The sequence below is a fragment of the Hemiscyllium ocellatum genome, chromosome 32 (assembly GCF_020745735.1).
Source record: "Hemiscyllium ocellatum isolate sHemOce1 chromosome 32, sHemOce1.pat.X.cur, whole genome shotgun sequence".
NCBI lineage: Eukaryota > Metazoa > Chordata > Chondrichthyes > Orectolobiformes > Hemiscylliidae > Hemiscyllium > Hemiscyllium ocellatum.
In genome coordinates, this window is record NC_083432.1 from 29,879,706 (window position 1) to 29,894,819 (window position 15,114).

Here is a 15,114-nt window from a genome sequence, read left to right on the forward strand (position 1 = left end):
TAGACCATCTACAGATCGACTCCTGGCTGCTTACTCTATATGGAGAAAGTGAGGTCTGCAGATGCTGGAGATCAGAGCTGAAAATGTGTTGCTGGAAAAGCGCAGCCGGTCAGTCAGCATCCAAGGAACAGGAGATTTGACGTTTCGGGCTTATGCCCGAAACGTCGAATCTCCTGTTCCTTGGATGCTGCCTGACCGGCTGTGCTTTTCCAGCAAAATATTTTCAGCGCTGCTTCCTCTATATGTCCAACCTTCAAAAAGGTTCTGGGTATGGGTGAGGGTTTCGGGAGCTGACGGAATAGTTGAGAGGAAGTAGGAGGTCTTGATAATTGACATCATATGTGGTCAAAGCTCAGGATACCAAAATAGGATACCAAGATCTCTTTGGTTGAAACTACTGGGGAGGAGGCTGAATTTATAGCGATCATTTCTATTTGTGATGGGAAGCAAGAAAGTACCCTCTGTCTTCCTGATGTTTACTAAATGGACTGCAGCAGTGCAAGAGGGTGGATTGTCAACACCTTTTCAAAGGCAGCAGTGATGGTCAACATTTACTGGTCTTTCTAGTGATGCTCACATTCCATGAAAGAAAAAGAAGAAATGTTGAATTGCCGAAATGTTCACTGTATCCGGGTGTGGCTATTAAAGAAGCAGCCCAATAACATCAAGGGAGTGGAGAGGCTGAAGGAGATAGTGATGAGATAGAGCTCGTGGATTGGTCCGTCAAGATTATGGGTCTAGATTAGAGTGGTGCTGGAAATGCACAGCAGGTCAGGCAACATCCGAGGAGCAGGAAAATCGATGTTTTGGGCAAAAGCCCTTCATCAGGAATAGAAATGTACAATCTTACCCATTAAATCTTGGTGTAACATTTTAAATGGTTTTTGAAATAATGCAATGCAAGTTTGAAATCTGCGTCATGCCTAGAGGGCCGTCGAAACCTTGCATATTTTTGTTCAACTGCTTTCTGTGTGTCATTTTTTGGACTCTGGCGCGTCTGATGTCCAACAATGACATCATTACATGATCCCACGAGCAGTCTGCCGAGTCCGTCAATGAAAAACTCTAGGAAAGATTTCAAATTCAGTTCTACTTGTGAAAACATTAGGCTGGAAAGGTCAAGCATAATAATAGAATAGCATAGAATGAAAAAAGGTTATTTCATGTAACAAGCCCAATTCTTTCACATACCGAACAAACATCCACACATTACAATATCTCCTCCATCCACTAAATGTTCCATGGGAAGGTTGTGCTTAGTATATCCCAATCCTCAAAACAGAACCCAAACCAAGTTCATTGATTTTGTTTGGCTTTGATCCACAAGACCTTCTGCATTCTGAGATTCAATCAGGGGCTGATATGCCCCTCACCTCTATTTTCCTGCCTTCTCTCCATATCCCTCAATCCATTACCAAGTAAAATTCTGTCTCACTCTTCCTTAAATTTACTCATTGTCCCAGCATCCAAAACTCTTTGGGAGAAGTAGTTTCTGCTCAACTCTGTTTTAAATTTTCTACCCCTTACCCTAATACTATGACTTCTCATCCAAATACTTGAATACCTCCCCTAATTCTTCTAAATTCCAGAGAGTGTAGGCTTAAACTGTTCAATCTCTCTTCATCTGGCAAACTCATCATCTCTGGGGTCAATCTAGTGAACCTCATCTGAACTGCCTTCAATGCCACTACATCTTGCCTCAAATAAGGGGATCAAAACTGTGTACAATACTCCAGGTGCAGTCTCGCTAATACTTTGTACCAGTTGCAACAATACTTCCTTACCTTTATATTCTATTCCTGAGGTTATAAAAGCTAATATTTTATTCACTTTCTTTATGAACTGCTGTACCCACTTGCTAGCTTTCTGAGACTCATGAACAAATACACCTAGATCCCTCTGCACCAGAGCATCCCGAAGTCTCTCCCCATTAAGATAATAGGTCGCTTTCCCAGTTTTTTGACCCAAATGCATAACCTTGGACTTATCCACATTCAATCCATCTACCACATTTTGGCCCACTCACCTAAACTATCAATGTCTATTTGTAAGGTTATTTCTTCATTGCAATTTACCATTCCACGTGTTTTTTGTGTCATCCGTAAATTTGGCTAAAGAGCCTTCCTCTCTGTATCCAAGTCGTTAATGCAGATTATAAATGGTTTGGCTCCAAGAATGGAACCCTATGGCATCTCACTAGTTACAGCTTGCCATCCAGAAAAAAAAAACACTTGTTCAGACTCTTTGTCTTCTGCCCATCAGCCATTCATCTATCCAGGCTAATCCCCTATGATCCAACTTTGTGGCACCTAATCAAACGCAGTCCAAATGTCTAGATAAATTACAACTACAGCATCCCCGTTATCCACTTTGCTTGTTACTTCTTCAAAGAGCTCTAGCGAATTAGTCAAACACAAGTTGCCTTTCAAAAAACCATGCTGACTCTGATGGATAGCATTTTGACTTTCCAAATATCCTAATATTGCTTCTTTGATAGTTGACTCTGACACGTTTCTAACAGCATATGTAAAACTAATTGATCTGTAATTTCTCACATTTTGCCTCTCTTGCTTTTTGAATAAGGTCATTGTATTAGCCATTTTACAATCCACTGGGATCTTTCCTGTGTCCAGAGAATTTTGGAATATTTTAACCAATGGTTATCTCTGCTGCCACTTCCTTTAATACCCTCGGATGTAGGCCATCAGGCCTGGGAGAATTGTCTGTCTTCAATCCTAATAGTTTGCATCATACCTTTTCCCTATCGATCGTGATTGTTCTAAGTTCTGCCCTTTCTATTATCTCCGACTTGCCCATTCTAACAGGCATGGTACTATTGTACTCCACGATGAAAACTGAGGTAAAGTATTGATTCAGGATCTCTGCCAGCTCCCCTCTGTTAACTCATTGCTTTCATCTTCCAAGGAATCAGCATTCACATTAATGGCTCTCTTTCCTTTCTTATATCAATTGAAGCTGTTACTATCCTTTTTGATATTTTGTGCTAGTTTTCTTTCAAAATGTAGCTTGGCTCTTTTTATTAATTTTTCAGTATCCTTTATATCTGAAAGTTTCCCAATCTTCCACTAGTCTTTGCAATATAGTATACTTTACTTTTTGACTTTATATTGTCCTTGACCTTCTTGTTTAGCCATGGATGTTTTTACTCCCTGCCCTTTCTCACTTCGATATACTTTACTTGTGAGGAATTGAGTAGCTCTTTAAACACCTGCCACTGCTAATCTGTTGTCTTACTATTTAGCCTTCCTGCCTAATCTCCTCAGGCCAAATCTGTCCTCATGTCTATATCATTTCCTTTGTTTAATTTCAGAACACTACTGTGGGACTCCACTTTCTCACCCTCAAAATGGATTTTGAATTCTATCATACTATGGTCATTACTCCCTAGAGGATCCTTAACTATGACGTCATCAATTAATCTCTCCTCATTACACAATACCAAATCCAAAATAGCCTGCTCCCTGGTTGATTTCACAACATACTGCTCAAATATACAATCTTTAATGGGCTCTGCCTCCAGGCTATCCTTGCCAATTTCATTCTTCCAATCTATGTGCATGTTCAAATCATCCATGATTCCTGCTGAACCTTTCTTGCAAGCCTCTAATATTTCCTGGTTTATACTGTGCCCCACTACAGAACCACTGTTTGGGGACTTTTAGATTAATGTGTTGCTGGAAAAGCGCAGCAGGTCAGGCAGCATCCAAAGAGCAGGAGAATCGACATTTCAGGCATGAGCCCTTCTTCAGGAAAGCCCTGAAGAAGGGCTCATGCCTGAAATGTCGATTCTCCTGCTGATTCCTGAAAAAGGGCTCATGCCTGAAATGTCAATTCTCCTGCTCTTTGGATGCTGCCTGACCCGCTGCGCTTTTCCAGCAACACATTTTTCAGCTCTGATCTCCAGCATCTGCAGAGCTCACTTTCTCCTAGGAGACTTTTAGATTCATCCTACTGCTATTTCTAATTTCTACCCAGACTGATTACATATCTTGATCTCCTGTGCTTATATCATTTCTATTACAGCATGATCCCTTCCTTCACCAGCAAGGCTACCCCCACCTCCCTTCCTTTCCGAAATGCTGAGTACCCCCATATATTTAATTCACCTGGTCTCCTTGTCTCAGTAATTATTACCAAATCGTACTCTTTTGTTTATATTATTTCATTAATTTTGTTGTGAATGTTTCATTCATTTACATACAAAGCTTTTAAATTTGTTTCACTGTTAAATTTGTCTACTTCTTTATAATTCCTTGGTGCAAAAAAATATTCACCTGTTCTATCCCTAACCTTTATTGTCTGGTAACCATGCGCCGCATTGCTTACCTGCACTCTTACCTGCTCCTTTAAATTGAGCTTTCTAATTTCCCCAATAATTGAATGCATACACCCCTCCTCCTCCCCTCCACCACACACACACACACACACACACACACACACACACACACACACACACACACACACACACACACACACACACAGTTTAAAGTCCTATCCACAGTCTTTCTTGCTGGATTCTATTCAAATAGGGATTATTGGTGCTCAGCTATTTCATTCCACTTCACTGCAACCATTTAAGTTGGCAATTTGTTAAGGGATCTGTTTTCACTGCAAAATAAGGCAGGGAATTCCAGATCATAACACTTCACCCTTACAAGAAAATCTCCTCATCTCCGTGTGGTTGTTGTCATCTAACAGAATATAGGATATTCTGTTGAGGTTGTACAGGATGCTGGTCTAGAGCACTGTGTCCAGTTCCAGTTGCCCTATTACAGGAGGATATTTTTAAGCTGAGATGGGTTCAGAAGAGATTTACCAATATCTTGCTGAGAATAGAGGGTTTGATTTTATAAGGAGGGGCTGGATAGACTGGAACTTCTTTCATGGGATCATAGGAGGTTTAGGGGTGACCATTTAGAGGTGTATAAAACCATGAAGGGTATAGATAAGGTGAATGGTAGGTGTCATCTCTCTAAGGTGGGGATTTCAAGACTGGGGGCATATTTTCAAAGTGACAGGAGAAAGATTTAAAAAGGACATTAGGGTCAATTTCTTTTACAGGGAGGGTAGTTTGTGTGTGGAATGAACTTCCCGAGGAAGCGATGGATGCGTGTTTAAGGTAAGTACACGTATAAGAAAGGGTTGGAGAGATATCTGGTTGGATCGAATGGTCTGCTGCAGTGCTGTATGACTTTATGACTCTAACAGGTTGCGTCTATGTAGCTAATATGTTATGGAGATAATGCATCATCATGGGAGTGACATTATATCAGATGATTTTGTCTGTTGTAGAATCTCCTGACTATAGGTGATAGTGAGACGCCTCTTAATAAGGTTACACTTTTCTTTACTGCAGCAGATTCTAAATATTCCGTATTAACACGGAGAGAGCATATATAATGTGTGGTGGCAGCAAGTAGAAGAGCAAATAATACATATTCTCCGTCATTGCCAGACATCTGCAAACAGGTCACAGATTTTATCAGGCAGAAAGAGGAACTGAACTGGCACTGAAGCTTTCCCAGATACTGAACCACATTGGGCCTTACAGAGAAGCTAAACAATGAGCAGGTTAGTCCCCTATTGTACTTGATTTGCATCTGTGTTAACAATATCTTTGTTGGATGGGGATTGATAAAGAATGTTTGTGAATGGGAAAATGTTAGAGACCATTTCATAAGGAAGAAATAACACGAGAGTTTGAAAATCTGAATGCTTCCAAACTTTCTAGCTTTTCCAGAAGGGATTTGTCCACATGACCACCTCACCAAGATACCTTCTGAATTCAGGCCTCTCACTTAACCATTAGGTTAAAATCACCACTAGATATTCTCCCTCAATGAGAGAGTGAGACTGTGGTGACTCATCCTTTACTAAATTTATAATTTGGAATTTCAGATCAATGTGAAACAACCATGTAAAATTAACCACTAGACATTACTGCTATGGTAAAATATACAAAATATCAATAGTTGTAAAGATTCCTAAACTATCTAAATAAACCATTCATGTGCAGAACAAGACAATATTAAGTTTCTGTATTCAGATTGGCAACTTTCATTTTGGTTTCATTTTGAATTTTCCTTTTTGATGCATCATTTACAGTTAAATCAAATCTAATATTTTGTCAAAGCAGACAGATTTTCTGAAAATATGGATTGAACTTTCTGTTCGGGATTGGGATCAGCTCTGGGTCAGAGTTCTGCAATGCATTGGAATGGCATAATTTTTGCATGCTTTATTAATTGATAACTGGAGGTGTTTTCACAGTCTTAGTAAGGACAGTTGCTGATATTGAAGGGCCAGTAGGTAGGACTCTAGCAGTGAAAGAGTGCAGGGGATCTTTCAGCTGTTTTTAATGTGTGGAAGTAAAAATTCCTGAGGCTGATGGATCACTTTTGCCGAGGGGAACCCTTTTGAGGGTGGGATGAACTGCAGCTCTGGTCATTCTTCATCATTGGTAGTGATGGTGTGTGGAGGAGACTTGGGATTAAAGCAATCTGGAAGGTTAGACCTTGGCTTGTCACTGGCTGGCTGCACCCTTCCTCTGGCCCTGTTTTGGCCACTGTTCGGTCAATGTGCTAACTGGAAATTTTCAGTCAGATCAGGAGAGGAGCTTTAATTGGTTCACTTCCATTGTAGATATAATGTGGCCTCCTGGAAAATCTCCAAGACTTTTGACTAGGCTGAGAATGAGCAGGGCAGCTGGTGGAAGGATGTTTTGTGCCCACAATCCTTGGATCCCACCTCATTTTGTCACAAAACCCCTGACCCATGTTCATCATACATTTTGACTCACTAAGGTTGTTACTGAAACATGAAAACAAACAAATCAGAATAAAACTTGATTATCACCAAATCTAGTGGGGGTAGTGATGGAGGAGCAGCACAACTGAATGGTTCACTTACCTGAATGAGCTACCCTGGCTAATCGAGGGTCAAATCCAACATTCAATATCTTGGATGTCCTGGCCAGAAAGAAATTGACCACACCACTGGTTATCACACAGTTTGGAAACCCATTCAAGGGATGAAAGCCCCCAGCCTTTGAGAACAAGCATTCTCCACCATCAGGATTTCCATATTCATACCACAGCCTAAAGTGGAAACGATTACCGTTTACTGAGCCACCAACCTGTGAAGGTTATAATTCAAGTAATTAGAGATAAAATATGGTGTTTTTTTTTCTCAATGAAATACTTTCTCTATTATCACAAGGATCACTGTGAGCACATTTAAAGGATTTATAATTGTCATGGTCTCTTGCTGAAAACTGGAGATCCATAAAATGAGGTAGGATGGGGGATGCTCAGCCATTCCTGCCTCAAAGCATCTCAAAGTTACAGCTCACAAATCCATGTTTCCTCAGTCTCCACTTTGAGAAGGCTTGGTCTTGGTTTTCCTCTTTTGAATAGGTTTAAAGAAGCAGATACTTGTGTAGTATCCTCCCATCCTTCCCCACTTTCTCCCTCACTTCCTTGTTTCCTTCTTCCTTTCCTTCTTTTCTTTCCATTGTTCCTCCCTTTCTTCTTCCTTCTGTCACTCCCTCCCTTCTTTTCGTCCTCCACCCTCCTTTCCTTCTTTTTTCCGACTTCCCTCCCTTCCTACCTCTCTTTCTTTTTTCCAACTTCTTGCCCTCCACCCTCCTTCCCTTTCACTCTGCTTCCCTCACTTCCTACATTCCTTCTTCATTCCTTCCTCCCATTGTTCATCCCTTCCTCAAACATTACGAGGTAAGCACCTCCAAAAATAGGTTTCTGAAATGTCCTGCATTTTTTTCTGCAAATGACAAACTAGCAGCAGTTATGTAAGAACATTTTCAGCACGAAGTTGTAACTGAGTTCAGTCCTGGTGGTGACTGGGGTTTGGGAGAGATGCGAGTTCAGAGTGTCTGATTTTGAGGTAGAGTGATGGCGGTCAGGATGTTAGGCTGAAAAGTAAAATCCCTTTTCCTTGTTGACCAAAAGCAACACAATAAAGGCGTGTTCCTTTTGTATTCAATATTTCCTGCCTCCTTTTAAAGAAATTCCTGGAAAAACAATGAATCTTAAAATGAAGGTACAAACACTCTTTAAAATAATGAAATAGCCAAGCTTGTCCTGAACAGAATTGATCACAGTCATTTCTCCCACATTTGCCAAACTGGGAATGGCTGGATCCAAGATAAGTTGAGACCCCATTTCAGTTTTTCAGCTTTTTAATCTTTTAGCTGAATGAAACCTATCCTTTCTTTGAGTGCGAGATAAATGAAACATTGATAAAATTAATCTCAAGCTTTAATCTATGATTGACTCGGAGCTCTGGAGTGGAAATCATTTTTGTGACTAAACATGAAGAAAACATTGATCTCTATAATTTCAAAGAAGTGAGGGAGGCAGAGTGAAAGGAAAGGAGGGTGGGGGACTAAAAAAGGAAGGGAGTGACAGAAGGAAGAAGAAAAGGAGAAACAAAAGAAAGGAAAAAACATGCTTCAAATTAAATTGTCATCAGGTTGAAATATTTCAGAAAACTCTTTCACTTTCCATCCAGTTCCATTCTTACCACATCCAAGTTTGTGTTTTCTAATACTTCCAACAACTTTTCCACTTTTGTCTGTTTTGTGAATAAAAAGTCTTCATCCACCCAAAGAAGGTATTTAGTTGTGACCTGAGAAGCTGCCAAGTTTCTTCCAGCAAACCATCCCTGTGCAGAATAAAATGGCAAGAGTTTCAGAATCAATAAATGAGGAGAATTTGCTTTCTTGAAATTGGAAGCCTTAACGCTACTCTTTTTGAGGGTTAATTTTTATTGATGTAAGAGCTCAGGATTTCCTTCAATAAAGCTGTATTACCTTTCTTTTATGTTCATCCTAGATTATCTCCTCATGTATCTTGCATACAGATTATGGTGGCTGCAATTGTTATGCCATTGATCTAACTACAAAGACATTGTATAAGGAGAAAACAGCAACAGCAAACATCAGCTGCAGTTGCGTAGCATCTGGAGATTGAGGCAGCAAGTGAAGATCCATCCAGAGGAGAATATTGAATCCCCACATATATTGGTCTCGCCATCATTGTCCTTAGCTGTCAAAGAGTAAGGCTATTTTACACTGTCATCAGTGTAAAATTATGTCACCTGCTGGAGTAGGAATTAGACTTAGAAGGAGTGGGCTACAATCTCAGCCCTGTGGACATCCAGGTCACAGATACCCTGAATCATTGTCAGCAATTCATTTCAATGACCAACTTGGGGCCTGTGTGGCAGTTGCCAATCCTCCACCCATAAAATGCATATGGGGGGTAACTGATGCCAGTTTTCTATGAGTGCAGATTTTCATTTACTTCCCCCGTGAGGAAGAGAATCAAGCAGCTTGGGAAATGGGATTCTCCACAGTTTCAGTCTTCCCCAGGTTCAAGGTGTTATTGACTGAACCCACACTGGTTTGAGTGTGAACTATCGCTAACCTGCAGAGTTCACCTACCAAGAAAGCTCTCATGCAAATTATGATTGCATCAAGTAACATGGGAGCTGCAATGACTCTTCCATACTGGAGAACTGAGAGCATCCTCCCAAGGTCCATGGGATGGCTGCTGGGAGACAAGAGGACATCCCTCCAAAGATGTCTCATGACATCTTTATGAAATCCTCAGACAAACTCAGGATGAAGATGCAATGCTGCTCATGCTTTGACCATGGCTATGTTGGAATAGACAAGAGACCTCCTTAAGATGAGATTGACGAAGTAGATAAAGTACTAAACAAAACCATCAGACAAAAAAAATCACGTGAAGTTCCACTTCCAAATGCCTGTCAAACATGAAATTTGTATTTCCAAATCCACACAGCGTTCCCCTGTCCTGTCAACCCTGCAAAATTCCCTATCGCTGGATTCTTGTCCAACCCTGCAATGCAATGAGATCTTGGTGCATGTCAAATTCTGGACTGTTGCACAAACTCAATTTTAATTGTACCATCATTGACAGCCATTTCCAAAACAGACTATAATCATTCTCTGTCTGGGTTGTTTTTTGAGTTCTTTATTCAGCTTTCTAGTTAGTGATTTTTGTGTATCTTTCTGCCACATGATAATAGCTATGTTTGAGTAAGACTGGTTCAAGAAAAGACAAGTCAAAGACAGTTTTCAGGCTTATTCTTCCAAGTAACACTGTTCACTGAAGCTCATACTAAATGCTATCATAGATGATAATTTTATACCAGACTCAAAATTATATTAGGTAATCAATAATCTATCTTCTGTGACTGTTGATGACCACATGCTGTGTTTCTGTCAGTGAGTTATGCTTTGCCTTGTTTCACAAAGTCAAGAAGTGTGGCACTGGAAAAGCACAGCAGGTCAGGCAGCATCTGAGGAGGAGAGTCAGCATTTCGGGCGTAAGCCCTCCATCAGGAATGTGGGGGGTCTGAAAGAGGATGAGAGATAAATAGGAGAGGGGTGTTGGACTGGGGGGAAGGTAGCTTGGAGGGTGATAGGTAGATGCAGGTGGGAGTGATGGTGATAGGTCGGAGTGTACGGTGAAGCGGATAGGCGGGAAGAAAGATGAACAGGTAGGATAGTTCAAGAGGGCGGACATTGATGAGTGTGTTTGGAGGGTCCCAAGGTGGAAGATGAGGCATACTTCCTCCAGGCATCGTGTGGTTTGGATTTGGCAGGTGGAGGAATCCCAGGACCTGCGTGTGCTTGGTGGATTGGGAGGGGGAGTTGAAGTTGTCGGCTGTGGGGTGGTGGGGCTGTTGGGTGCGTATGTTCCGGAGATGTTCCCTGAAGCATTCCGAAGTTGATGTCCTGTCTCTCCTATATAGAGGAGACCTCATTGAGAGCAACGGACACAGTAGATGAGGTGTTTGGATGTGTAGGAAAATCTCTGCTGGATGTGGAAGGATGCTTTGGGGCCTTGGATGGTGGTGAGAGTGGAGGTACGAGCACAGGCTTTACACCTCTTGCGATGGCAAGGGAATATGCCGGGAGTGGACGGTGGGTTAGTGGGTGATGTGGACCTAACGAGGGAATCACGGAGGGAACAGTCTCTTCAGAATGCTGATAGGGGTGGGAAGGGAACTACATCTCTGGTGATGGGGTTTGATTGTAGGTGGCAGAAAGGGCGGAGGGTGATGCGTTGTACCTGACAATGAGGTGGGGTGGAAGTTTCTATCCATGTTGTAGTTGGAGGGATGGGGTTCAAGGGGAGAGGTGCGGAAACTAGAGGAGATGTGCTGGAGGACACTGTTGACCATGTGGGAGGGGAAATTGTGGTCCTTGAAGTAGGAGCCACCGGGGATGTTCTGGAGCAGAATTGTTCATTCTGGGAGCAGATGCAGTGAAGGCAGTAAAATTGGGAGTAAGAAATAGCATTATTACAGGAGACAGGGTGGGAAGAAGTGTTGCCCAGATAGCTGTGGGAGTTGGTGGGTTTGAAGTAGCTGCCTGTGTTGAGCCTATCGCTGGAAATGGAGATGGAGAGGTCCAGGAAGGGGACTGAGGTGTCTGAGATGGCCGAGGTGAACCTGAGGTCAGTATGGAAGGGGTTCATGATTTTGATGAACTGTTAAACCTCCACAAGCCTCATGTCCCCTCCCCCCACCTGATCCCAGATCCAACCCTCCACCGCCCTCTTGAACTGTCCTGCCTGTCCATCTTCCTTCCCACCTACCCGCTCCACCCTCCGCTCCGAACTATTATCATCACCACCCACCTTCATCTGCCTATTGCCTTCCCAGCTACCTCCTCCCTACCCCTCCCCCTCCCATTTTTCTCTCAGTCCCCTTGGGAACGCCCACCCCACCTTCATGAGGAAGGGCTTATGCCTGAAACATCCACTATCCTTCTCCTTGGATGCTGCCTGACCTGTTGGATTTTTCCAGCATCACACCTTTGAATCTGATCTCCAACATTTGCAGTCCTTTGCTTGACAGAATGTTCCATACAAATTATTTTAATGCCACCCACATTGTGCTATTCATACCCCAGTGAGGTGCAGTTCTGTAACATCATAGCAAGAGTAATCTATGGCTCAAATATCCTTATTTGGCCATAAATATCTCTGCTCAGCAAATATGGACTTGCCTAATGATCTTTCTTCTTTTTGTTCTGTTACAATTTCCATTATACAGTTCTAGTTTTTTTTTTCCTTCTTAAATATAGGAAAGTTTCTTCGTGATTTTTAGATTTTGTTTTTGTACTTCAAATTTGAGATAGTGTTCTTTTGGATTAATTTGGTCAATGTTCATTTTTTTTCAAAGCTCATGTTTGTTGCTACTGAAATATCCATTGTTTCTGGAAAATCATTTTTTCTGTGATTACTACAAGTGCTTTCTCTTCTGCAAGTGAGACTGATGTTAGCATTCCCAGCCCATCCCCAATAAACAGTGACCCATTTGTGTTCCAGGGTGACGTGGAAAATGGTAAGCAATAGATAGAACAAGATTTATGAGTGAACACAGTTTAGGGTTTGGACATGAATGTATTTGTTCAGCAGATTTTGTAAAAGCATTTGATCAGGTTGACTGGATTAAATTCTAATCAGTGCTGAAAGAAAATGGAGTAGATCACAGGGATTGGTAACTCAATTTAAAAACAGTAGAAGGGGCAAACATTATCAGTAAGAATAACCAATGAAGAGTAGTAAATGTGTTGAATTGGAAAAGGGTTTTGAAAAAAAATGTTGCTGACACTGATTATATGTGTACACAAATGCAAGTTGTTTTTGATGTTTCCATTTCCAGATTGGCTTTCATGGAGTCCAATAATTGCTTTACATTATCAAACATTTGCTTGGCATAGTCATAATGTTGGGGAGATGTATGGATCGAGTTCGGTCCAACTTGTCCATGCCAACCAGATATCAGAAAGTAATCTACTCCCATTTGCCAGCATTTGGTCCATTTCCCTCTAAACCCTTCCTACTCATCTACCATTGCAGATGCCCTTTAAATGTGTCATAGCTGAAAATCGCCAAGCAGCAATAGGGGCAAAGTAGGTTTGCTTTTTGCACAGTCTTCGAGAATGCTTAAAATCCCAGGTCTGCACCCTCTAATATAAATCATTTCACCACTAACTGATTGGTATCTACAGAACAATTAAGTCAGGACACCAATCCATGTACGTTTCAGCATTGAACTTACATTCAACACGTGAATACTTAGACAATTCAATCAAAGGTTGCAGAAGTGAATCAGCAACAAACATCAAAGCAGTTGATTATCCCTTTGAACAGTGCTGGTGCATTGAACTGTTGGTTTGTTGAAATGAAAGCTTGATATACAACAGGAATAATGAACACCTGCAGTTTGTGTACATACCACGCAGTCAAGGCTACACATTTAGTTTTACAATAAAACAAAAGTGTATTGCACTAAATAAACAGAAATGAGACAAGTAAGTTATCTACACAACATTGTTTGAAAAATTTTCAAATATGCAGCAAAACAAAATTAACACTAACAGTTAACAATTCGTCAAAATCTATAAACTTTTGCTCCTGTACAATGTGTCGGATTGACTTTATTGCTTCTTCTCAGTTCCAACTGAATGAACTAGGAAAGCTTTCCCCTTGATCACTGACACAACTAAGATCTCAGACTTACTCAACTTTGAACAACCAATGCAGACTTCTAAACAACCCCTCCTCATCCAAAGGTTTTACAATTCTACACTCTTTTGTTGAACTCATTTATTTCTTTAACAGCTCTGAACAATCTTCCTTTTCTTGGAAAGACGACACATATTTGTTTTCATTCAGGTCTCTTTTAGACCAAGTAAGAAGAAAGCTGTTCATCTTATCTTCTGCGAAGAGTTTAATGGTTTCTTTCTCTGATAATAAAGCCCTGCCTCCGTTGAAAATAAACAAGTTTCCACTCACAAGCCAAGGTATGCATTTTAGTTTGAATTCATGGCTCTGGAAATACTGCCCCAGTTAATTTTTAATCCTCCTCACAAAAATAAAACTAGCTCTCATATGTCACCATTTTAAAATCCACACTCATAAGAATTGATATCATATGGATAAATCACACATCTTTCATCAGACAATGTATTACTTCCAATCCAATGTGCTCCAGGTTTGTTTATTAACCTCATGTCAGGGGCTTATCAAAATCTAGAAACACCACATTTGTCCTTACCTATGCTGCTACAAGTGGCACACTCTAAAAACTGCATCAGATTTTTCAAATATAATTTCAGTTTCATAAACATTTAATTGTTATTCTGCCTCCAATCTTACCATTATTTTCTAAATCAAGGCCTCTTATGACACAGTGATAATGTCTCTATCTCTGAGCTAAGACATCTCAGTTCCAGGTGTGTATTAACACGTTTGAGCAAGTTGATTAAAATAAAATAAAAAGGTCTTGTTGTGCAGTGACCATGTACTTGCCTCTGAGCCAGGCACCTGGGATTAAGTCCTACCTGTTCCAGAGCTGTACTCTAACAGATTTAAACTGGTTATTTAAAAATACTCACAGTTATCTCATACTTTATAACAGATTCTAACAAACCACTGATATCAAACTAACAGATGATTAGTTGTCCGTTTTCTTTCTCCCTCCCTTCTTAAATGGAGAAAAGGACACTACATACCCTTCTTTACAGACCGCAGGAGGTTTCAGAATCTATAGATATTTGAAAGATGAGCTCCACTGCACAACTTACCTCCGTAGTCATCTTCTTCATCATCTGGGAAATAATTCATCTGACCTAGACAATTTGTTAAACTTCATCCCAACTGATTTTGCAGATACTACATTTTCATTCATTTAATTTCTTTTTGTTTCTCATTTTCACAAAGTCATACGTTCCCGAGTATTTCTAGGAAATTTTCAGTACCTTCATCTGTGAAGACAGATACAAAGTAATGTTTACTTTCTCTACCACTTCCCAATTCTAGTTTATAAATATGCCCATCTCCATCTATAATGTCGCCCATTTATCTTAGCTAAAGAGACTTTAACCAGCCAACTTTACACTTCACACTAGTTTGCATTCATATTAGCTTTTTATTTTCTTTATTATTCTCTTGGACATCTTTTTCTGGATTTTAAATTGATCCCAGTGCTCAGGTTTATCACTTGATCTGGTAACTTTATAATCTATTC

The 15,114-nt window shown here is 40.7% G+C and overlaps 1 protein-coding gene across 1 annotated transcript; it reads right to left on the reverse strand.

Moving 5' to 3' along the window:
* Positions 1-242: 242 nt before the first annotated feature.
* LOC132830757 (beta-1,4 N-acetylgalactosaminyltransferase 2-like) lies at positions 243-14,711 on the reverse strand. The gene is made up of 5 exons (XM_060848595.1): positions 14,672-14,711; positions 10,641-10,816; positions 8,563-8,787; positions 6,931-7,156; positions 243-1,065 (listed from the first exon to the last, which is right to left on the reverse strand). The coding sequence occupies exons 1-5, from the start codon at positions 14,709-14,711 to the stop codon at positions 854-856; spliced, it is 879 nt and encodes a 292-aa protein (XP_060704578.1). The 3' UTR covers positions 243-853.
* Between the last annotated feature and the right edge of the window lie 403 nt (positions 14,712-15,114).